At 42.4% G+C, this 26,023-nt stretch overlaps 1 protein-coding gene across 1 annotated transcript in view; it reads right to left on the reverse strand.

Moving 5' to 3' along the window:
* Window positions 1–16,532: 16,532 nt before the first annotated feature.
* Window positions 16,533–26,023, reverse strand: part of MOV10L1 (Mov10 like RNA helicase 1) — a 161,328-nt gene continuing 151,837 nt past the window's right edge. Inside the window, exons 19-21 of the mRNA XM_089686613.1 lie at window positions 20,869–20,976; window positions 17,372–17,512; window positions 16,533–16,628 (exon numbers count right to left, since the gene is read on the reverse strand). Of these exons, the coding sequence (XP_089542739.1) occupies window positions 16,533–16,628; window positions 17,372–17,512; window positions 20,869–20,976 (345 nt within the window). The remainder of the gene's footprint in view (window positions 16,629–17,371; window positions 17,513–20,868; window positions 20,977–26,023) is intronic.

A 26,023-nucleotide genomic window follows, 5' to 3' on the forward strand; every position in this document is an offset into this window, starting at 1 on the left:
TCATGTGACAGCCATGATTCGCTGTCCTGGTGGTCACATGATCGGAAAAGGTCCCAATCGCAAGGAGAGATCGGGACCTTTCCGTAAGTCACGGACATATGTGCTGGGAGTGTGCACTCTCAGCACATATGTATTTTCAAATGGTAAGCAAATATGTGGTCGCTCGGCGTCAAGGCCCAGACACCGAGAGGCCGCATATTTGCGTGCACGCGGCGTCTAGGGGTTAAAGACTATGGTGGGGGGGAGTGTTGGGGTTAGAGTACATTTCCCCTAGGTGACTTCCTTGACGAATTTATCAAACAAGTAATCACCATCAACAGCCATGGTACAGAAGATGCGTTTTAGAAGCAAGTTCAGCACACCAAAATTTTAGCCACGAAGTCATGCGCAACTGCATTGAGATTAGTTTAGAGATTTCACAAATTACAATCTCTAGAGCAGATGTCCCTTGGGCATTCAAGCAGCTGCAGATTCCTTAACCTCCCACAGGGTGTTCCAGCAACCATAGTACCATCAAACCTCACATAGTGACCGACATCACCCCCTGAGAGCTCTCAGCCTCTACAGTGCTCCCCCCCCCCCCCCCCAGCCTGCTGGACAGCCTCCAATCTATAGTGCCCCCAAGCCTCCCATAGTGCTCCCCAGCCTCATCTACAGGGCCACCAAGTTTGCTGTAGGGTCTCAATCCATTCCACAACCCTCTACCTTCCTCACAGTGACAGAACTTTTCACATTTCAATAAGTTTTTCATTTTCATACAGGGTGATCAAAGTTAGATTCCTGTTGTCTGTTTATATGTCACATGATGTGGAGGAAATGTATCACCTCCTCACTGCCTATCAACAGCTCAATCCATTACAGAATGCTTTTCAGAGGAGCAGCAAGGGCTGTCACACATATGAACAAGTCCTTAGCCAGCCTCATAGTGCCCATAGAAATTTGTTTTGGCTGTGGGGAGTCAGGTGCTGTTAAGAGAAACATCTAGTATGCACCAATTCAATCAAAGTGTCCACTGTAGAGAGCATCTGGCATGAAGCCAGAGCTTGAATCTCAAAATTCAGGGGAATGAAAATCCTCTATGGTCCCCACTACAAATCATGGCCCTCATGACTTCCCCTAGTAAAGGAGAACAGATCTTGGGTGAATAGAAGGTGTAGTATATCTGGCAGCTGGAAACCACAGGTTCTAACTACACATTGCATTTTGTGCCAAGGTAAGGTCCCAATGCACGAAACAGATGACCCAGGGCTATAAACAATCAGATCTTGATAGAAGTGTCAGAAGAAAGAATTGAATGGTTTTAAAAGAAAAATTACTTCTCAGGAGGAGAACAGGGCACACTGACAGATGTTTCCTGCTCTTAGAATCAGAGGTGCCCCATTGCTGGGAAAAGGCCTTGAAATCAGCTTTGGCTTCTTTGAAGGGACATGTTTTCTTATGAAAGTACATTCCTGTTTTAAATTTTGGAATTGGAAGACTTTGAGGGACAGAACCTTTTCTAGCCTCTGGAGAAAAAGTCCAACTGATAGAAGACCAAGCCTTCTAGGAGAGGAGTACTTTTACCCCCTGTAATCTCCTTGATATACTTATCCAACAAGGTACCAAACAAGCATTTGCCTTCAGAGGGTAACCACTCAAGGCACTCCTTGCATGGAAACTCAGATGAAAAGCATTTAAGCCAAAGGACTGTGCACATGTGAACAAAGTCTCATCCGGGAGATTTAGTAAAGTGTGTCCACCAAGCCATTCATGAAGTAGCAGAAGGTAAAATGTTTAACTGGCTGTGGACTTGGGTATCCCATACAGGCAAACAATTACTGAATGGCAGGAAGAATCAATAAACTACGAGAGCACTCACCAGTGCTCGCGCTATTCATTGAGAACTACAAGCCGTCAGCCGCAATGGCCAATGATAATTGTAGTCTATTCATTCACAGGAAGTTGTGACTGACGCTGCCTTGCGGACAGAGGCCTGCATGGTTGCAGTGTTTTCAGTTTGTGATAACAGGCGCAGGGAAAAGATCCCCTGCCCACTGTCAGAGAGGGAAGCACATAGGAGCATGTTACATCCTAAACATGCTCCTAAAAGTGAACTTGTCTATTAAGATGGAACTAAGATTTAGGGCCATGCCTTTAGTTCAGATAGCTGTGGTCTTGCAGAGTACCATATAAGTAACTGCAGTTTGCATGGCAGGGTTTGTCAAAGAAAAGAATTTATAGAGGGCCTACAACCTCTTGTCTACCTTATTCCTACACACAGCACAATCCTCCACATGGCAATGAAAGTCTTGTTAAAACAAGAAGTGACAGAATCTACAACGGGAACCACCCACTTTCATACAAAACTCTCCTCAATATACCATTGAGTGAAGCATTTTGGAGTAAAATCTTATGTTATGGCCAATCCCCTTAAAAGTTAGGCTCTACAAGAGAGCGGACCAGGAAAGGAGATTTACAGGGACAAGGCTCTGCTGCTGGCAGACCATAGCTCTGGGCCTGTTAACTACCCTGCAGCGAACTCCACACGTGCCAAGGGAGCACAGGATTCAGTGCATGCCAGCAACATTACAGGCGGGCTGCAATGGTTATGTTGCAGCAGGAATCTTGAGGTCCATCAACTAATGACACTAGCAAAAATCTGAGACTAACTGGGAGTGTGAGGGTAACGATTAAAGAGTCTGAGTTGTATAATGTACTACTAAGGAACGGACACACTCAGCTGTATTATTGGTATCACTGCCAAGGTACAGTAGCTATCAGAACAACTGGCACTTTGTGGTGGTATGAACATGTGGAGTAGCAGTAGTTAAATTATCCATCTAATTTATACTTGGGAGATGTTCACTGGTTACAGAGCAGTTTAAAGATCAGCGACCTTTAAGAGGACCACGTCATCTGCACACAGTTTCTGGCAACAATTAAATCATTAAGTCTCATACATTATTATGGAATCGGCCAAGCCTTTTGCTTCACTGGCATGGCAGAGACCATGGGTAAGAGAAACACTGTACGCTACCCCAAGTAATTACTACATGTGAGAAAATATTAAAGTGATCTAGTATATAATATGGCAATCATTTTGGAAGGTCCATGTCACACTAGCAATTTGATCACTGGAAACAACGCTAGACTGCTAACCTTCTCCTATGACATCTCTCCCTTACTGTCCAAACCAGGAGGAGGTTGCTTTTCCTTTCACCGAGAGAATGAAGTGGGGGAGAATTGGAAGGGGGGGGGGGGTGTTGTTATGGGGACATTTATCAGAAAACTTGCAGTTACTCCTCAGTGAGCAGATCACCAGTGTGACATGGCTGGTAAGTTGAATCAATTGTGTACTTCTGTCATATTCCTGGTCTACATAGCATCCGTAATCCAGCTGTTCACAATGTCATCCTTCAGGTGCAACCACCACAACAGTGTCTGTACCTATTACACAGCTTGCCCCATTTTTTAGATGGATTTAAAGCTTTTGTGGAAATGCAAGTGCTTACATGTATGAACTGAAGGTGTCCTCCAGTTAGTCCACCTTTTGTACATTTGGGGAACTTGTGGAATATCCTATATGTTTGTACAATACTTATATTATTACACATTCAAATCCTTTAATCATGTGTACAGTTTACTTTTCCAAAATGTATAGGCTAGCCAATAATAAAATGTGACTACACACTAATAGCTTTAACTATGCTTTTATTAATGTAAAGGGTGTGCTACTCAAAGAACAAACTGTGCTGAAAAACTACAAGAAGCAGAAAGGGAGTTTTTTTTATGGTGGAACATTAACAATAATAACTACTGAAGTCTAATTTTCCATACGGGACATCTGCTATGCTAGATAGCCTAAAAAGTTGTCCACATTGTTTTCAGCTAATCCTTGATTTAGGGCTTGAACAACTGGATGTAAATGCCCCAGAATATATTTACACACACACAAAAAAAATAAAATAAATAAAACACACAGTTGACAAGGTTGTCAATTCTTCACAAATGTCTTAGAGGTTGATCAAATCAAATTTACTACTGAAAATTCTACTTCAAATGCTGGTGAATTCTTTCATCTTCAGTGGAGCATTTCTTCATTGTTCAAGAAAACAAATGCAGTCTGATTAATCACACCTGCGTTAAAAAACAATTTAACTTACTCAGTAAACCAAAACCAATGACAAAGGCACTAAATTTCAATTCACATTACAGTCCTTAATTGTCAACCTAGGAAGAACATTGCCATACAAAACACAGGATTTTACAGTATATGTCCTGTTGTCTGCATAGTATTGGTGTGACTAACCAAGTACTATAGCTGTGGTATGAAATATCTTTGGCCTAAGCATCTATGGCTCATGGAAGTGGGGCAAAGGTATTATCCAGTACAATCAGATTCTGCAAAAGCTTCTGGTCTTAGCAGTCATATTGGTGAGTCTTTAATTATATTGTATATAAAATTATGCAACATTCAGTAATTCTTGTGTTTAATTTAATCATATGTTGCTCTTACAAACAGCAAAAGAAACAAACAAAAAAAACAAAAATAGTTTGATTGCTATAGTCAAGTTACTCCACTTTTGCACAATTTGCAGTGCCTGTGAAGGTTTATTTATCCAGGTCTTGGTAGAAGTAGTCACATTCAACTGGACTGTAATGTTGAAGACATTTCACAACCTATTGATGTGGGTTTCTAGGTTCTAGTAAGTGTCAGGAACTCTCCCCAGCCCTTTACAACACAGACAGTCTAAAAACAAAGAACAAGGCATCTCAGAGGCGCTATGAAGGTCTTAACTACGCAAACTGGGCTTTCATTAAAATATCCACAAAGTCAAGCAAAAACACGAGACAAACAGAAGAGAAGCAGAAGACCTGATGTAGTCATCCCATATGTGGCTGGTGTGTCTGAAAAATGTTTAATCACCATGTTTTTCAAGCCAAGAAAACCGTGGGACATAAACTTGTAAATTCCAAAGACCAAACACAAGTAAAGTAACTTGGTTTATGCAATCCAGTATAGTAAGGAATTCAAAGAACTGTACATTGTGGAGACAAAAACAATCCTTCAACAAACAGATGACCCAACATGGGAGGGCGAACTCTGAAGGCCACATTTTAGAAGTCTTCCTACAAATTAAAACAGTAATAAAATCACAGAAAAGAAAAAAAAAAAGGCCCCCTGCAGGGTAATGACAAAATGTGCTAGTATACATCGCACACTAGCACATTCATTATGATAGACTTAGCTTAGAATGCAGTCCTCCAGTGGCGACCGGTCACTGCTGACAGGGTTCCCATTTTTACCCGATGTGTCTGGGTTCGTGGGTTCTGTCAGTTTGAATGGCCGAGCTGCAGTGACGTCATTCCCGTGCATGCGTGCGAGAGTCACAACAACGGCACAGCTCTCTCAAAGGACAGCATGCTGTCCTTTGAGAGCACAATACACATGCGTTGGTGATGTAACCAGCTGCTACTAAAGTAAAGATCTTCAAAATGGTGCACGTTTAGGAGATATTTACTGTACCTACAGGTAAGCCTTATTATAGCATTACCTGTAAGTACAAGTAAACAAGGGGGACTTTACTACTACTTTAAGGAATAGAGACATTTGGACAGCAAGGACAACTAGCTTGCAAGAGAATGTAAAATTGGAACCACCAATAAACAGGGATGTGAACTGTCAATACCATCTGTTAACCACATATAATGCCACTTTACACTAGTAATTTGACAACAATTCAAATCTAGTGATTTGACAATTCACACCTTCAGCCATGCAACTCAAACAGTTAACACCTGCCCCTGACTTCCTGGCAACATGGTGACTGGATTATACAATCAGGACAGGGTGTCATATTACTGGATTGACTTAAATGCTGGAGTATGTTCACGACACTTGAACAAAACAAAACACTCCCCAATGTGTACCCTGCATTAGTATCAACACAGTGAGCTGAACAAAAAAAACTGAGACAGTACTAACTAAGCAATGTCAGTGCGGCGATCTCCCCACTGAACTATTGTGTTTTGACAGAGGGACCGCACCCCCAGAAAACACTGATGAGCTCACAGCCATTAGCTGGTTTTCCAGTATGCCCGTTTAATAAAAGCAGGCTGTTGGACCAGCTTCTGTTGAACAGGCTACTGTACACACGGGCTGAATGTCGGCAGTTTTCTGTTGAACTGGCAGATACTCAACCCATGTGTACCAGCCTTAAGGAAACTACTTGTATGAATATTTAAACATCTTAAACATTGCAGAACAATGTTCAGTTGAATGTGACTAATAGTATTTATCCCTTAAAGATGAGGGAAGAATGAATGAGCAAACTAACTCTGGATTAATATCAAAGTCAGAAATTCCAATGGGAAAAAAAAACTTACTGGGCACTGCTTTGTACCATCTCCCTTTATAGATCATATTTGAAAAAAGCTAAATACACTATATTGCCAAACGTATTGGGATGCCTGCCTTTCCTTGCACATAAACTTTAATGGCATCCCAGTCTTAGTATGTAGGGTTCAATATTGAGTTGGCCCACCCTTTGCAGCTATGACAGCTTCAACTCTTCTGGGAAGGCTGTCCACAAGGTTTAGGAGTGTGTCTATAGGAATGTTTGACATCAGTGCCTGACCTCACAAATGCACTTCTGGAAGAATGGTCAGATAAGAAGGCCTGGTGAGCAGTCTCTGCTCTAATTCATCCCAAAGGTGTTCTATCGGGTTGAGGTCAAGACTCTGTGCAGGCCAGTCAAGTTCCTCCAACCCAAACTCACTCATCCATGTCTTCATGGACTTTGCTTTGTGCACTGGTGCACAGTCATGTTGGAACAGGAAGGGGCCATCCCCAAACTCTTCCCGCAAAGTTGGGAGCATGAAATTGTCCACAATGTCTGGGTATGCTGACGCCTTAAGAGTTCCCAAGCACAACCCCTGAAAAGAGTCCAGTGGCGGCGTGCTTTACACCACTGCATCCAACGCTTTGCATTGCACTTGGAGATGTAAGGCTTGGATGCAGCTGCTTGGCCATGGAAACCCATTCCATGGCGCTCTCTATGAACTATTGTTGTCCTAATCTGAAGGCCACACAACGTTGAAGTCTTTAGCTATTGACTCTGCAGACAGTTGGCGACTTCTGCGCACTGTGCGCTTCAGCATGCACTGACCCCACTCTGTCATTTTACATGGCCTACCACTTCGTCGCTGAGTTGCTGTTGTCCCCAGTTGCTTCCACTTTGTTATAATACCACTAACAGTTGAGCATGGAATAAATTTAGTAGCAAGTAAATTTCATGGATGGACTTACAGTGAAGGAAATAAGTATTTGATCCCCTGCTGATTTTGAATGTTTACCCACTGACAAAGAAATGATCAGTCTAAAAATTGAATGGTAGGTGTATTGTAACACTGAGAGACAGAATAGCAACAAAAAATTCAAAAGAAATGCTTGTCTAACAAATTATGCACTGATTTGCATGTTCATGAGGGAAATAAGTATTTGGTCCCCTATCATTCAGCAGGATTTCTGGCTACCAGGTGTCTTTCATACAGGTAACAAGCTGAGATTATAAGCAGTCTCTTAAAGGGAGTGCTGCTAATCTCATTTTGCTACCTGTATAAAAGACACCTGTCCACAGGAGCAATCAAACAATCAGATTCCAAACTCTCCACCATGGCAAAGATCAAAGAGATGTCCAAGGATGTCAGGGACAAGATTGTAGACCTACACAAGGCTGGACTGGGCTACCAAACTATCGCCAAGCAGCTTGGTGAGAAGGTGACAACAGTTGGTGCAATCATTCGCAAATAGAAGAAACACAAAACAACTGTCAGTCTCCTAGGTCTGGTGCACCATGCAAGATCTCACCTCATGGAGTGTCAATGATCATGAGAACAGTGAGGAATCATCCCAGAACTACACGTGAGGATCTTGTCAATGATCTAGAGGCAACTGGGACCACAGTCACCAAGAAAACAATTGGTAACACACTACGCCGACAAGGATTGAAAATCCTGCAGTTCCCGCAAGGTCCCTCTGCTCAAGAAAGCACATGTGTCAGGGATCCAACCGCGGTAGCCTCTAGCACTCCACAGACCAGATTCCCCCAAGGCGCGGAATCTAAGCTCCGACCTGCTTGTTCACCAGGGCCCGATGCTGGGGATGGACTTGGAGCAGGCCGAGACCAGGTTGCGGCCCCTGGGTTCACCCAGCTGTGGTGGAAGCACCATTGGAGGTGTATAGCAGGTGAGAGTCTGATGTGAGGAGGTAACAGGAGCAGCGCCGGGCAGGCCAGGTCGGTAACAGTGGTGGCGGCATAGTACAAAATCAGCAGGCAGAGGGATAAACAGGTCACAAGCCGGGTTTGTTAACAGGAGGTCAGAACGTACAGGGTTAAGCAGGAGAATGGTCAGACAAGCCAGGGATCAGAGCAGGAGACAGCAAATCGGGGTCAGGCAGGGTCGGCAACAAAACAATCTACAATCTGGAACTTCAGGAAAACAGGTAAGACCATACGGCAATTCATTGCAGTCTGATCCTGTTTTAAATAGGGCACCCTGACTGCTGCCAGGCTTGCGCCCGCGATCGCAAGTGCCGCTGCAATCGCGGGTGCCCTAGTCCCAATGCTCGCGCGCTAGTGCGGTCGGGCACACCGCGCATGAGCAGACCCGCACGCGATTGTGGCAGCCACTGGGGTCCCTGACAACATGTCCAGGCCAGTCTGAAGATTGCCACTGTACATCTGAATGATGTAGAGGAGGACTGGTTGAAAGTGTTGTGGCCAAAATCAAGCTCTTTGGCATCAACTCAACCGTATTTGGAGGAGAAGGAATGCTGCCTATGACTCCAAGAACATCACCCCAACTGTCAAACATGGTGGTGGAAACATTCTGCTAAGGGGACAGGACAACTGCACTGCATCAAAGGGACGATGGATGGGGCAATGTACTGTCAGATCTTGGGTAAGAACCTTCTTCCCTCAGCCAGGGCATTGAAAATGGGTCATGGATGGGTGTTCCAGCATGACAATGACCCAAAACACATGGCCAAGGCAAGAAAGGAGTGGCTCAAGAAGAAGCACATTAAGGTCCTGGAGTGGCCTAGCCAGTCTCCAGACCTTAATCCAATTGAAAATCTGTGGAGGGAGCTGAAAAGTTCGAGTTGCCAAATGTCAGCCACCAAACCTTAATGACTTGGAGAGGATCTGCCAAGAGGAGTGGGCCAAAATCCCTCCTGAGATGTGTGCAAACCTGGTGGCCAACTATAGGAAAAGTCTGACCTCTGTGATTGCCAAGAAGGGATTTGCCACCAAGTACTAAGTCATGTTTTGTGAAGGGGATCAAATACTTATTTCCCTAAAGAACATGCAAATCAGTGACACTCCACGAGGTGAGATCTTGCATGGTGCACCAGACCTAGCGAGACTGACAGTTGGTGCAATCATTTGCAAATGGAAGAAACGCAAATCAACTGTTGTCACCTTCTCACCAAGCTGCTTGGCGATAGTTTGGTAGCCCAGTCCAGCCTTGTGTAGGCCTACAATCTTGTCCCTGACATCCTTGGACATCTCTTTGGTCTTTGCCATGGTGGATAGTTTGGAATCTGATTGTTTGATTGCTCCTGTGGACAGGTGTCTTTTATACAGGTAGCAAAATGAGATTAGCAGCACTCCCTTTAAGAGACTGCTTATAATCTCAGCTTGTTACCTGTATGAAAGACACCTGGTAGCCAGAAATCCTGCTGAATGATAGGGGACCAAATACTTATTTCCCTCATGAACATGCAAATCAGTGCATAATTTGTTAGACATGCATTTCTTTTGCATTTTTTGTTGCTTTTCTGTCCCTCAGTGTTACAAAACACCTACCATTCGATTTTCAGACGGATCATTTCTTTGTGAGTGGGCAAATGTTTAAAATCAGCAGGGGATCAAATCCTTATTTCCTTCACTGTATTGCACAGGTGGCAACCTATCACAGTACCATGCTTGAATTCACTGAGCTCCTCAGAACTACCCATTCTTTCACAAATGTTTAAAATCAAGCACCTAGGCATGCAGGCTGCTTCTACATACACCTTTGGTCATGGAGGTGATTGGAACACCTGAATCCAATCATTTGGAGGGGTGTCCCAATACTTTTGGCAATATAGTGTATGTAAGGATGTGTTGGTCTTATTAAACAAACAATGGGGTTGATTTTTCTAAGTAGGGCATATTCACTTTGCAAACAGTAGTTTTACACAAAAGTATTTTGGCTTGAAATGACTGATGATAGAAGTAAGCAAAGCTTCATCAAGCTAGGGGCAAATCCCCTTACAAAGTTAAAATCCAGTTTGCCAAAGAGCCCATTTAATTTTAGAAATTTAAAGTGGTTGTTGTAAAGGCTCAAGGTTTTTTACCTTCATGTATTCTATGCATGAAGGTCGAAAAAGCTGTGTGCAGCTACCCCTACATCAGATTTGTCCTTACAATGGAAAATAAGGAGTAATAAGGCATCTTACATTTTGGGTACTCTGCACCTTGGATAGCCAAACTATCAAAGCTTCCTACTCCCCATGTATGTATTTGTTTTTTTTAACCATGGTTAACCACTTGTCATCCTGAGGATTTACCCCCCTTCCTGACCAGGCCATTTTTTTGCATTACGGCGCTGTGTTACTTTAACTGACAATTGTGCAGTCATCAAACGCTGCACCCAAATGAAATGTACATACTTTTTTTTCCCACAAACTGAGCTTTCTTTCGGTGGTATTTGATCGCATGTGCATTTTTATTTTTTGCACTATAAAAAAAAAAAAAAAAACTATGTTTTTTACCTTTTCCTATTAAACATGTCCAGTAAACAAAAATCAGAAAAAAATTTAAATTTCATCATAAATTTAGGCCAAAATGTATTCTGCTACATGTCTTTGCTACAAAAAAAATCCCAACACATGTACATTAATTGGTTTATGTGAACATTATAGTGTTTACAAATGGTGGTATAGATACTGGAATTTTTATTTTTACTAGTAATGGAGGCGATCAGAGACTTATAGCGGGACTGAGGCGGACATTCTGACGCTGGGGGGAACCGACTTGGTGTCACAGACATCCCCAGTAACACCAATACAGTGATCAGTACTAAAACAAAAAGCACTGACTGTACTAATGGCATTGGGCAGGAAGGGGTTAACATGAGGGGCGATCAAAGGGTTAACTGTGCTGGGCGTGTTTTACTAGGGTGCGGTGTCAGTGTGCTTCACTGTAATCACACTGCTCTGGATGGCTGTGCACAGCCATCCAAAGCAGTGTGCCTGAGCTGACAGAGAGGAGAACTGTTTGTAAACAAAACATTTTGTAAACCCTAATGGAAGTCACCAGGAATACATGTAACTTAGCTATGCAATAAGCAGAAGACATTTCTAAGTATACAAGAGAACTGTAGGACCTATAAAACCCAGGGTGTTATGATCAGCATATTTTGGGAGTCCCATGGTGCTGTTGGAACCTAGTGAATATAAGCATATGTTTCCTTTACATTTTTATTGTTAACCAATTCAAGTCCGGGACACTTTTACCCTCTTCCTGCCCAGGCCAATTTTCAGCTTTCAGTGCTATTACACTTTGAGTGACAATTGTGCGGTCATGCAACACTGTACCCATATGAATTTTTTTAGCATTTTTTTTGAGACAGATGAAGCTTTATTTTGGTGATATTTATTCACCACTGGGACTTTTATGGTTTTTGCTATGTAAATGAAAAAGTTCAAAAATTTTGAAAAAAGTGTTTTTCTTATAAAATTTTGCAAATAAATAATATTTCATCATAAATCTTGGCCAAAATTTATTCCGTTATCTTTTTAGTAAAAAACAAAATAACCCAAATTAGTTTATAACCAAAAATTATAATTTTTAAACCTTTTATTTTTACATTTTTATTTAATTTTTTTTATATTATTTACATACTGTCACCCTAGCAGTACAGTGTCACCATAGTGACACTGTACTACTTGTGGGGATTTTTTTTATTTTTATTTTTTTTTACACTGATTGCTTTTACACCGATAAAGGCTGTAAAATCAATAATTTCTCCTTCTCAATAGCTGCATTCTTGCAGCCATTGAGAAGTACTGTGTGAGCTGTGATTGGTCACATGGTACAAGGCTGTTGTGAATAGCCTTGTACCATGTGTCCTCTGTGATCATTCACAGATTTCACACGTAGTAAGCAATGATGCCAGAAGTGACATCTTGTTTACTACTCTGCATGTGATCACTGATTGGCCAATCAGTGATCACATGATCGAGACCTCCCACAGAGGTGCTGTAGGACGATTGGTCTTCCACTGTGTCTGGAGAACACAGCGGGCACTGGATTGCGGTGCTGCACGCTCCCAGGGAGCGCGCAAAAGCAGGGGGCGGGGAGGCCGTTTATAAAAGGCCACCCGACCCTGCACTGCCACCGTCCGGCCGTTTATATACAACGGCCAGACGGGAGGTGGTTAAAGGTGTGTTACAGTACAACTGTCAATAAAGTAGAGCTACTGCTTCCCATTAAAAAAAAATGTGCTATAGCACCAAGTTTTAAATGTATCTGCACTTAAAAATAACTGCTGATTGTCCCAGTGAAGTCAACCTAATACAGCTGCCTGTGTTGGTGTGGCAATGATGATGCACTGCCCTCATTTTAGAGCAGAGGTGGCACTCCTGTAGACTTTGCCTGCTTGCACCACAGTGGGATGAAAAAGATACTGCAGGTGGTATGGCTATCAGCATTGTCACTGCTGATTCACAAGCCTGCAGCTTTGCAATCAGCATTTTGCCACAACTAGTGCTGCCCATTGTTTTCTGGGCTGACAGCACTGCCACTGTTGCTGATTTCCTCTCTATCTGAGCTACAGTGTCTGTCTGGGAGGGGGAACATGTGAGACAGGAAGGAGAATTTGGCTCAGGGAAGGTAAAGGAAGTTTTTTTTTTTGTTTACTTTATGAGGCTTGTGCATCACATAGTAACTGGATTCCATACTAGATTTGGACTGTTATACAGGAGCCCTTAAAACACAATAGTAAAGAAAAAAAAATCCAAATCAGACGTGAAGGCTGTTTTGCAGAAACCCGTTGTAAACCTGTGACATTTGCAATTATAGCAATGTATATATAAGCTCCAACATGAACATCTTTTTATTTATTCATTTTATTTGCTGTTAATTGAACGATGCCCTCTCTTCTCAAACTCTCTCTTGTTTACCCCTCCTCCCCACCACACAACCTGCACATATCACCCTCACTCCTGCCCTCTCAATATCACTGCACTTATCTCCTGCTCTCTCGTTCCACATGACGACACCGCTTCAAAAGCACTACAGCACTTGCCCTCATATAAATCTCACTCCCACCTCACCTCCCTCACCCTCCTATTACTACTAACTTCTGGAGACATTGCCCCAAACCCTGGCCCTCCACCATCAAACTCCAACCCAAAGAAGCAGCAGCCTCCCCTTTCTGGCCGCGGCCGCAACCCTCACTCTCTCATCTCAATTCCCCTGCTTCCACGCATCAACCCCTCCCTCCTATGTGCCCTCTGGAATGCCCGCTCAGCCTCTAACAAACTCTCTACTATCAATGACCTCTTCCTCTCCCACTCCTTCAACCTTATTGCTATTACTGAAACCTGGCTCCAGGACTCTATCTCCTCACCTGCACTCTCCCATGGCGGCCTCCTCTGGACTCACTCGCCCGACCCTGTGGATGAAAAGGACTTTTTCTTTCCCCACAAAGCACCTTCCAGGTTCTTCCTGCCCCTCAGTCTCTGTCCCTCCGCTCTTTCGAAGTGCACTGTATTCGTCGCTTTTCTCCCGTTTGTCTGAGGATCGCAGTCATCTACCGCCCCCCCGGGCCAAGTTTCACGCTTTCTCGATTACTTTTCAGCATGGCTACCATACTCTCTCTCCTTTGAGGTGCCTGCTATCATCCTCGGCGACTTTAACATCCCAGTCAATGCTCACACCCCTGCCACCTCTCAACTACTCAACCTAACTTCCTCTTTTAACCTAACACAATGGTCACAATCCACCACCCACTGCAATGGCAACACCCTTGACCTTTTATTCACCCACCTATCACTCCCTGTAACCTCTCTAACACCCCTTTTCCCCTCTCTGATCACAACTTTATCAGCTTCACACTCTCCCTGCCTCCTACCCCCCATGCCTCCAACCAGCAAACCATCACCTGTAGAAACCTCCATCACCTCAGCCCTGACTTTCTTCACTCCGCTACTGAGCGCCTCTATGATGAAATTGCACCCCTGTCCTGCCCAGAGCTGGCCACATCTGCCTACAACAACTATCTATCATCCTCCCTGGACGCTCTTGCTCCTCTTTCTACACGCAGAACCAAGCCTCGCCTGTCTCAACCCTGGCAAACAGATGACACCAGAAGTCTCAAGAGACGCAGCCGCACTCTTGAGCGAGCATGGCGTAAAACGAAATCCCTGAAAGACTTTACCCTCTACAAATCCGCTCTTCTTAAATACAACTCCAGCCTCCACGCTGCTAAGCAAACCTACTATAACAATCTCATCAAGACCCTCTCATCCAATCCTCGTCAACTCTTCTCTACCCTTAATTCCTTACTCCACCCAACACTGCCTCCGCCCACCAACTTACTTACTGCACAGGAGATTGTCAGTCACTTCAAGAAGAAGATCGACACAATTCGTGATGAGATCTCCAGTGTCAAGCTTCCTCCTCCAACCAATATACCAGGCCCAACACCAAACGCAACACTCTCCTCCTTCGATCCTGTTACCACCAATGAAGTTACCGATCTCCTCTCCAAGGCCTACTTCACCACCTGTCCCCTGGATCCTGTCCCCTCACGACTGTTGCAGCCTCCTTCCTGCTCTATCCTAAACTCTCTAACCCACATCTTCAACCTCTCACTCTCCATGGGCACCTTTCCCACCCCACTCAAACATGCAGTTGTTACCCCCATTCTCAAAAAACCCTCGCTGGACCCCACCTGTTTGAATAACTTAAGACCCATCTCCCTGCTCCCGTTTGCCTCCAAGCTTCTCGAGCACCTTGTTCACAACCGTATGAACTGCTACCTCACCGACAACAACCTTCTTGATCCCCAACAGTCTGGCTTTTTCCGACAACATTCCACAGAAACTGCCCTACTAAAACTCACCAATGACCTACTAACTGCTAAAACCAATGGCCATACTCATACTCCTTGACCTTTCTACTGCCTTTGACACAGTCGACCACATGCTCCTCCTCAGTAAACTCCACTCCATCGGCCTCCGTGACTCTGCTCTCTCCTGGTTCTCCTCTTACCTTTCTCAGCACACTTTCAGTGTCACATACAACTCCTCCTCCTATGCTCCTCTTCCCCTTTCTGTTGGGGTACCCCAAGGTTCTGTTCTTGGGCCCCTCCTTTTCTCTCTCTATACCTCCTCCCTGGGCGAACTGATAACCTCCCATGGCTTCCAATACCACCTCTATGTTCATGACACCCAGATCTATCTCTCCACTCCCCAGCTCACCCCCTCAATCTCCTCACGTATCACAAACCTACTAAGCGACATATCAGCATGGATGTCACTTCACTACTTTAAACTCAATCTTTCAAAAACTGAGCTTGTAATATTTCCTCCTCCCCGAACCCCACTCATGACTTTACCATTAAGATTAACAGCACAACCGTTGGTCCTTCCCCTCATGCCAGTGTGCTAGGTGTAATCCTAGACTCTAACCTCTCCTTTGGGCCCCACATCCACTCCCTGGCTAAATCCTGCCTCCTCAACCTCCGGAACATTTCCAAAATCCGCCCCTTCCTGAGCAATGACACCACAAAACAACAACTCATCCACGCCTTGCTTATATCCCGCCTCAATTACTGCAACTCCCTCCTCACTGGTCTACCGTTACACAGGCTATCCCCCCCTTCAGTCTATTATGAATGCTGCTGCTAGACTCATACACCTTACCAACCGATCAGCGACTGCTGCCCTTTTCTGCCAATCCCTTCACTGGCTTCCACTAACCCAACGTTTAACATTCAAAATACTAACCACAGCTTACAAAGACATCCACAACACTGCCCCTAGCTATATCGCCAACCTCATCCACAGATATTGGCCAAATCGCCCACTCCACGTCTCCCAAGAGATCTTCCTCTCTAGCTCCCTCATCACCTCCTCCCACGCTCGCCTCCAGGACTTCTCCAGAGCCTCTCCCATTGTCTGGAACTCCTTACCACAGCATGTCCGGTCAGCCCCGTCTACCTTTAGGCGATCTTTGAAAAAGCTCACTTCTTCAGGGAATCCTACCCCACCTCCACCTAAGAACTGTACTTGAATCACCTCCACCAGATCATCCCTCACAGCCATCACCTTTTGTATCATCCCCTCCCTCCTTTAGATTGTAAGCTCCATGAGCAGGGCCCTCACATTCCTTCTGTACTGAAATGTATTGTAATTGTACTTTCTCCCTTATATTGTAAAGTGCTGAGCAAACTGTTGGCGCTATATAAATCCTGTATAATAATAATCTTAGAAACACTCACTGCTGAAGGCATTCAAGGCCAGGGGGCAGATTACACCCAGTGTATGCTCCATTGATTATGCTGTATTCAAGTAATGCACTTACACATGGATCCTAGAAGAAAAGTTGAACATATTGTGCATAAAACATGAACCTTTTAAAAGGAAATAAAATGAGATGACTAAAACAATATTTTCTTAACACAATAATAGAAAAAACCTTTAGCTGGCGACATGAAATGAAAGTTCTGACTGACATGGTGTCCAAACTTCTTCACATGACACATTTTGATTTGACTTTTTATTTGGTGTCTTTTCCTCTTGACAAACCACTTTAGGACTTAGGTTGGCTTCACACCTATGAACTGCTGTAACTTGCATTAACACACAACACTTTTGAGGCATACTGCAAAGTCATGCATTTAGAAATGTACCCCAACCCACAAGTAGAGTAACTAGCATTGCAGTGCACCATGACGCACATACTATGCATGGTTGTGCACTGCTTTAATAAAAAGGAGTAGGTACTTTTTTACAGCCATTCAAAATAATTGGATTGCATTACTGCAATGCAAGGTAAAGTGTGACATACTTGACATTAATGTTTATGTAGTAATGCATCACAGAATAGTGGAGAAAAGTGTGAGGAGGCTCTTAAACATACAAGATGATGAGACCGAAATACCTATTTATTAAGGCTACTAAAGTTGGAGCACAACTTCAGTCCTGCAGCTGAAATTCATTGTGACTACAGTGACAAAAGGGGAATTTGAGGCCCATTATAATACACATTTATGTTTATTTTACCTTTCCCATAAGAAATTCCAGCACTGAATGGAGATGGTGGCACGAACATACCTTAACAAGGATATGAGGATTTCCAAGCACAATCAGCAGAGCTTTTGGTCTCGTTGTTGCAACATTGAATCGTTTTGGATTGGAAAGAAAACCCAGCAAGGTTCTCGAATCCCCATATAAAGATTCCTCACAAGATCGCACCTGTAAGCCAACATTTTCATTTGAATTTATTCCAGAAACTTTTTAGTAGCTTCTTCCATAACTCAGTAGGCACCCATGATGAATACAAACTGTTCAGCCCAGTTTTTTCCCCCTTCACTTCCTATACTACTCAATGAAAGTTTATATTAGGTAATTTCAGAATAATTTAATAAAAGGAACACTGTACTCTTTCAAATGTTTTCATTGTTTTAACTAGGTATTAATGCAGTTATATTCTCTGTGAGGTTTGTTTGCCTACCATATAACAATGGGCTTACATGTTGTGGCTGCAGTTTGTAGTGTCAAGGCTTACAGATTCCACTATGTCCATGTATTGCTGCAGCTAGCCTTTTACTAGTTACTGACAGGCCAGGCAACTTCTTGGTCCAGGTCATATGGCCTTGCCATTTTCTAAGTGTTGCATCACAAATACAGTCAGGTCCATAAATATTGGGACATCTACACAATTCTAACATTTTTGGCTCTATACACCACCACAATGGATTTGAAATGAAACGAACAAGATGTGCTTTAACTGCAGACTGTCAGCTTTAATTTGAGGGTATTTACATCCAAATCAGGTGAACGGTGTAGGAATTACAACAGTTTGCATATGTGCCTCCCACTTGTTAAGGGACCAAAGGTAATGGGACAGAATAATAATCAAACTTTCACTTTTTAATACTTGGTTGCAAATCCTTTGCAGTCAATTACAGCCTGAAGTCTGGAACGCATAGACATCACCAGACGCTGGGTTTCATCTCTGGTGATGCTCTGCCAGGCCTCTACTGCAACTGTCTTCAGTTCCTGCTTGTTCTTGGGGCATTTTCCCTTCAGTTTTGTCTTCAGCAAGTGAAATGCATGCTCAATTGGATTCAGGTCAGGTGATTGACTTGGCCATTGCATAACATTCCATTTCTTTCCCTTAAAAAACTCTTTGGTTGCTTTTGCAGTATGCTTTGGGTCATTGTCCATCTGCACCGTGAAGCGGCGTCCAATGAGTTCTGAAGCATTTGGCTGAATATGAGCAGATAATATTGCCCGAAACACTTCAGAATTCATCCTGCTGCTTTTGTCAGCAGTCACATCATCAATAAATACAGGAGAACCAATTCCATTGGCAGCCATATATGCCCACGCCATGACACTACCACCACCATGCTTCACTGATGAGGTGGTATGCTTAGGATCATGAGCAGTTCCTTTCCTTCTCCATACTCTTCTCTTCCCATCACTCTGGTACAAGTTGATCTTGGTCTCATCTGTCCATAGGGTGTTGTTCCAGAACTGTGAAGGCTTTTTTAGATGTCGTTTGGCAAACTCTAATCTGGCCTTCCTGTTTTTGAGGCTCACCAATGGTTTACATCTTGTGGTGAACCCTCTGTATTCACTCTGGTGAAGTCTTCTCTTGATTGTTGACTTTGACACACATACACCTACCTCCTGGAGAGTGTTCTTGATCTGGCCAACTGTTGTGAAGGGTGTTTTCTTCACCAGGGAAAGAATTATTCGGTTATCCACCACAGTTGTCTTCCGTGGTCTTCCGGGTCTTTTGGTGTTGCGAAGCTCACCGGTGCGTTCCTTCTTTTTAAGAATGTTCCAAACAGTTGTTTTGGCCACGCCTAATGTTTTTGCTATCTCTCTGATGGGTTTGTTTTGTTTTTTCAGCCTAATGATGGCTTGCTTCACTGATAGTGACAGCTCTTTGGATCTCATCTTGAGAGTTGACAGCAACAGATTCCAAATGCCAATAGCACACTTGAAATTAACTCTGGACCTTTTATCTGCTCATTGTAATTGGGATAATGAGGGGATAACACACACCTGGCCATGGAACAGCTGAGAAGCCAATTGTCCCATTACTTTTGGTCCCTTAACAAGTGTGAAGTACATATGCAAACTGTTGTAATTCCTACACCGTTCACCTGATTTGATGTAAAATACCCTCAAATTAAAGCTGACAGTCTGCAGTTAAAGCACATCTTGTTCATTTCATTTCAAATCCATTGTGGTGGTGTATAGAGCCAAAAATGTTAGAATTGTGTCGATGTCCCAATATTTATGGGCCTGACTGTAAGAGTGCTAATGTGATGAACTGCATCTCTGCCAGCATGGCGAGCTCCCTGTTATTTGCTCTGCATGTTTGTGTCTGTTTCAAATCTGATTACTGTTTAGCTCCCACCTGCAGAGCACTAGACTGGGAGATATCGGACTTGTGGGATATATAGTTTTTCCACAGGAAATGTCAGTTCTCAGAATACAAAGGGTATGCATTAACATTGACCTTTGCAGTTCCATGTGCTATGCTTCATGTTTGAAACCGAAACTTCTGATATAAGAATGCGAAGACTTATTCTAATATAGGTTGTATGTGCATGGCAGCAAATTATACTGTGAAGCTACTCAATCATTGCACATCTTGTGCAGGTGAAAAAGACAGGTGCAGATAGGAAGGTTTATAATGATAATAAAAACAGCATCAAAATTAGGATGAGATGCTAAGGGAGAAAAAAAAATGTGAGTGTTATGTCTTTCATCCAATAAAACATTCTGGGTCTACAATGAGTCACAGAGATAGCAATTTAAGTCCACAATTGAGTGTAACAGATTGACAAATGGTTTAAAATTATATGTCACTGAAAATTAATGGATGGCCACTTAACTGCCATAAAAGTATTTCAATGCTCCTTGTTTTGCAGATAGCCAAGAGCATATTATACTATATTAAAAAAACAAAACGGTAATATTTACACAAGTGGGGTGGAAAGATTTTTATTTGATAAAGTACTAACTGCAAGGCCATGTAACAGGAAAACATGTATTTGATTGCAAGCGTTGACAATACCAATTAGGCAAAACAAATCCAGTCAAGAGCATGATTATGCCACTGTTTTACCTTTCTGGATAACATTTCTTCCTTCAGTTTCATATTAACCACTACAAGCAAAATATGCTTTGAATCATTTAAGTCTGATGATTTAACCACTGTTGGTAATGAACAACAGCTAGATTATCCAAACTGCAGAAAATAAAAAAGGTATAATTCTCCTTTCAGCATTATGGAGCTTATTACAGATTTCTTTTCTGTTACAAATGCATATGTGTAGCTAAAGATATATCCTCCGTTTCATATATGAAAATACTGACAACTATTCACTTGTATTCAGGCAAAACCATTCCCACTGGCTGCTGACATTTCTTTTTAGCTCCTCCTGCCATAAGCAATACTTTGTGCAGAGCCTTGCACAAGTGCAATGACAGGCTACACTTGAATCAAGGCAAGTCATAGCTGGCTACCTCCCCTGGTTCTTAGGTTCACACATCTATATTATTAAATTCTTCCATCTAATACATACCATTGAAATAATGATTACAAGGAACTCTTGTCCCTGAAATTCTTCTACTGATCCAACTTTAATGTCCATCAGGTCAACAGTCCGCAACAGAATTCTTATTTTTTCAACCTTGAAAAAAAAAAAAAAAATACTTCAGCTAGTCATCTGTTACAAGTATAAATAGCATAATATTAGACTTTTGCTCTCATCCCTCACACTAAAAAAGATTCTCTGCTATTAAAGGTAAAATCAAATATGTCGTTTATGATGCAGTCTGTCACTGGCATTAAGAAAACAATCTGTTGTGCAGCAAAAGTGGAAGTTAGAGGGTTGAGACAAACCATTTAGAATATATACAATACATACAATGGCTCGCTTTTAATAAAATAAATAAAAAATTGGTAATTTCGACTTCAGTACCTTGGAATACAATACAGGACAGGAAGTCAGAATGTGGGTTATATGCAGTCACCTTCAGGTAACTGGACACTGGCAAAAGCTTTGCTGGGAATGGCCCCAGTGCACCCTCATAACTCCATCCACTCTGTGGGACTCCAGTTCTGTAGCAAGCAGAAAGGAGAAAAATGGGATAGAGGAGGGGGACATGTGTCCTCTACTGTACTCCAAGATGAGGCATTTAGTGGTAAGTCAAAATGCCCATCATCTTAATCGTACAGTACAGTTCAGAGGACAGGATGTAATAAACAATGTCTCTAAGCAATAAACTGAGGGGTGGTCAACAATACAGAAAACAGTAGCAAACAGGCCCACAAAACAAAGGGTCAGCAGACCCCAAACATTCAGATGACAGCTTGGAGCATCTTACAGCTGAAGCTTGCGTCAATACAGACCTGAACACTTTGAAAAAAAACTTTGAAAAAGTATGAACAAAAGTTCAAGTGGTGGCCTTGGAAACCTGAAAAACTGATTCAAGGAAAAGACTACCTTGAGGAAGAAAGAGGGTCCAGGTCTCAGGATCATCTTGCCATCCTGGTCTTATGCAAGAGAAGAAAAGCCTGCTTTCTAGAAATTGCTGCCAACTCAGAGACATGCCTGACAGAGATCATGACAACCAAAACAGGCCACCTTACCTGTAAGATGTGTCAATGAGATATCCAGAATTAGTTCAAAGGGAATTTTTTTAAAAAAAAACAGGAGCACCAGATTCAGATTCCATGGAGACACAGCAGTTTGGAGTTGGAGATTGACATAAACAACTCCCTATATAAAGGTCTTGACAGAGTGCGAAGCCAAAGCCTTTTGAAACAGAATGTATAAGAAACTTGTCCCTTTAGAGTACCAAGATCCATATTCTGGTCTAGGCCAGATTGAAGGAAGGCCAGGATGCAAGGAATAGAATTCTGTCAGGGATTGAGGTGCCTTCTTTTTCACCAACCAGTAGATCCTACAAGAGAGATTTTTTTGCCTTGAGCAAGGTGGGAATGACAATCAGCAATGCCCCCCAATCCTTTAGGATCAGTGACTGAGAAGGAGGGTGGAACAGAGAGCCCTGTGACAGAAGGTCTGGCCTGTTTGTAAAAGGTCAAGGCTCACCCACCAGGAGTCTGTCTGTCTGTGTGCCAAGTTCTCCTGTGCCAATCTGGAGCAATGAGGATCATCAGAATTTGTTCTTGCTCTATATTGCAGGGCAGTCAAGGAAAAATCTTCACTGGAGGGAATGCATACAAAAGTCTGAACAGGGACCCAAAAAAAAATCACCAGGCCATCCACCGCAAATGCCAGGAGATCCAGACCAGAAACCTGTCCAGATTTTAGTTGAATCTGGAGACCATGATGTTCACATCTCATGTTCCTCATTTCGTACAGCGCATCAGGAAGATCTCAGGGTGGAGGGGTCACTCCCCTTGGGACCAGGAACTGCTGGTGACAAAGGAAACCCACTTGTTAATGTTCCATCCTTGGTATGTGGATAGCAGAGATAGTTGGAATACGGTTCTCTACACATGAGAGAATCAGGCTTGCTACTTTCATGGCTTCCCGACTTCTGGTACTCCCTTGATGGTTTATGTAGACCATAGTCAAGGCACTGTCTGACTGCACCCTGACTGGTCTGACAGCTCTCAGAATGTTGATGACCATCAGGCTTGCTTTTGTTATTACCTTCCAGAGAGGGGGAAGGAACAACTTCATGGATTTTAGGGCTGAGCTAGAAGAAATCCACCCTGCCATGTAGATTTTAGGCTGGCTTACAGCAGTAGTAGGCGATCCAGAGAAGGGACCTGCTCGCTCCACACTGTATAAATACTGAGCTACAAAAGGTCCTGAGTGGAACTGAACAAAAGGGAATTGCCTCATAGGAAGCTGCCATGAGGCCCAAAACACTCATGCAGAAGCAAGTCGAAGAACTCGGTGTAGAGCTATTCACCCTGAGGTCATCACAGAGGACAAGGTTTTCTCTCTCCGCCTGCAGCCTCTGCAAGTGTTTCCCTGGAGGAATAGTAAGCTTCTTCATTATCCCATGCCAGAATGTCAGCCCTACGCCAGTCATTTAGGGGAATCCTTTAGATTACAGCTTTCTACATTTCATCCCTTGGAGAGACGAGAGCAACATGAAAGTGCAGCTGAAGAGTCGCATGGAGATGAGAATATAGAGGAGTTGTATCCTCTGGAGAAGGGATTTATCCCATAGTACACATCGTTAATTACGGATATCTATTATCTCAAAGCAAAAGTTCCAATCAAGCAGGTTCCAAAGGAGGAGAACCGAAAGCATATATAGCCTAATTGCAGGCTTATAAGGAGGTGAGCGTACATCTGCACTTTTGGGAGGATTCACAAGCAGTCACGGATTTATAAGCAATATAGATTGAAGGTCTTTCAGCACAAAGTCACCTTTATTACATGGGACATTTTTTTCACTATTTTTTCACTGTTGTTTTTATTCAATTATGCACATGAATTATTTGAATTGATATAAGTATAAGATTATTATTAGTTATCATTTATGTTTTATCACAGATATAATTATTTTTAATTATTGAGGTTTTTATTAATTTAATTCAATATTTTTGATGAAAATATTTGATGATTTTTTACATATTTTTATCATTTATATATTCTTTTGTATATGATTGTCAGGATAGAGATTGAGTGATTTAAGTATATTAATTGGTGGTTTGGGAGCGCAACACTATTTGACTTTATTTATAGAGGACAAGGGGGCACTCTTTACATCTGGAGGAAAAATAATTTAATCTCCAAACACGGAGAGGTTTCTTCACAGTGAGAGCTGTGAAAATGTGGAATAGATTCCCTCAAGAGTTGGTTCTGGCCAGCTCAGTGGATTGCTTAAAAAAAGGCCTGGATAATAGGCCTGGATCACTTCTGACATCATTGCTTACTACGTGTGAAATCTGTGAATGATCACAGAGGTCACATGGTACAAGGCTATTCACAACAGCCTTGTACCATGTGACAAGCTGTGACCAATCACAGCTCACTCAGTAGTTCTCAATGTCCGCAAGAATGCAGACAGAGAGAAAGAGAAATGATTGCTTTTACATCCTATATGGGTGCAAAAGCAATCAGTGTAAAAAAAAAAAAAAAAATCTTCATCACCCCCCAAAAGTAGTACAGTGTCACCATGGTGACACTGTACTGCTAGGGTGACAGTATGTAAAAAAAATATAAAAAAATAAAATAAAAATGTAAACAAAAATGTTTAAAAATTATAATTTTTGGTTATAAACTAATTTGGCTTATTTTTTTTTACTAAAAAGATAACGGAATAAATTTTGGCTAAGATTTATGATGAAATATTATTTATCTGCAAAATTTTATAAGAAAAACTTTTTTTCAAAAGTTTTGGACATTTTCACTTACATAGCAAAAAAAATGAAAATCCCAGCGGTGAATAAATACCACCAAAATAAAGTTTTATCTGTCTCAAACAAATGGTAAAAAATTAATATTGGTACAGTGTTGCATGACCGCGCAATTGTCATTCAAAGTGTGATAGCGCTGAAAGCCCTGGTCAGGAAGGGGGTAAAAGTGTCCGGACTGGAAGTGGTTAAGGACAGATAAGCTGCAGCATATTACATTTTTGTTTCTAGATTTAATGCGAATTTTATTGTCATACAAGGCCTGGCACTGACCACAGAAAGGGATTTACCAGATGTTTAAGCTGGTTTCTGTTCATGACATCAGTGACATCCCAAACATCCACGTATGCTTCATCAACTACAAGAAAGTTTTGGAGAGCCTTACAAAGAGCTGTGGGTGCCAACACATTAAAGTCAATACATTAGCTGTACAAAAACCAAGAAGCAGCGATATGAACACCATATGTGGTTTAGAATAGAGGGGCATGTGGCACAGCTGCATTTTTTCCTGTTCAACCTGTATACTGAAATGATCATGAGGAAGCTAGAACTTGAAGAATGAAAAACTGAAGCGATTCTAGAAAGGAACTTCAATAATCTTTGAAATGCTGATGACACAACCCACAAAAAATGAAGAAGGCCTGAAAATCTGATCAAAAGGGCCAAATACAAAAAAGAAAAGTTTGGCTTCATGTTGAACAGATCAAGATCACAAGGTTGTTAGCCTGGCAACCAAATGCAGATAGATCCATGCTACTGTGTTTGTCAAAGCTGCCTAGAGTTGTGAAAGCTGGACCATCAAAAAGTAGATACAGTTGTGTCCAAAATTATTCAACCCCCAATGCTGTAAAGGGGTTTAGGGACTATAGTGTACATTTGGAATTGTATTCAGAATCAAATCCTACAAGGACGTTGTAACTACCCAAATGCAACTAAAATGACATCAATTGTTTATGTAATACAGTAGTAAATGGTTCTTATGTGGTTTCTTCATTGCCACAATTATTCAACCCCTTAAAGACTACCACTCTGAAGAACAGAGGTTCATACAGGTGCTTTCCATCAGGTATTGAAAACACCTGTGGATGTCACCGAGCAGCAATCAAGCATAATAAGCACCAATTAGGCAGCTTTAAAATGACTGTGATACTCAGCTCCTTCTAGACATTTACTGGTGTGGTTACAAACATGGTGAAGGCAAGAGAATGGTCCAGGAAGACAAGAGAAGAGGTGATTTCTCTTCACAGGAAGGGCAATGGCTATAAGAAGATTGCAAAGATGTTAAACATACCAAGAGACACCTTAGGAAGCATCATTCGCAAATTCAAGGCAAA

Source organism: Staurois parvus, unplaced genomic scaffold (assembly GCF_062004578.1).
Source record: "Staurois parvus isolate SC_StPar_1 unplaced genomic scaffold, SC_StPar_1.0 ptg000019l, whole genome shotgun sequence".
Lineage (NCBI taxonomy): Eukaryota > Metazoa > Chordata > Amphibia > Anura > Ranidae > Staurois > Staurois parvus.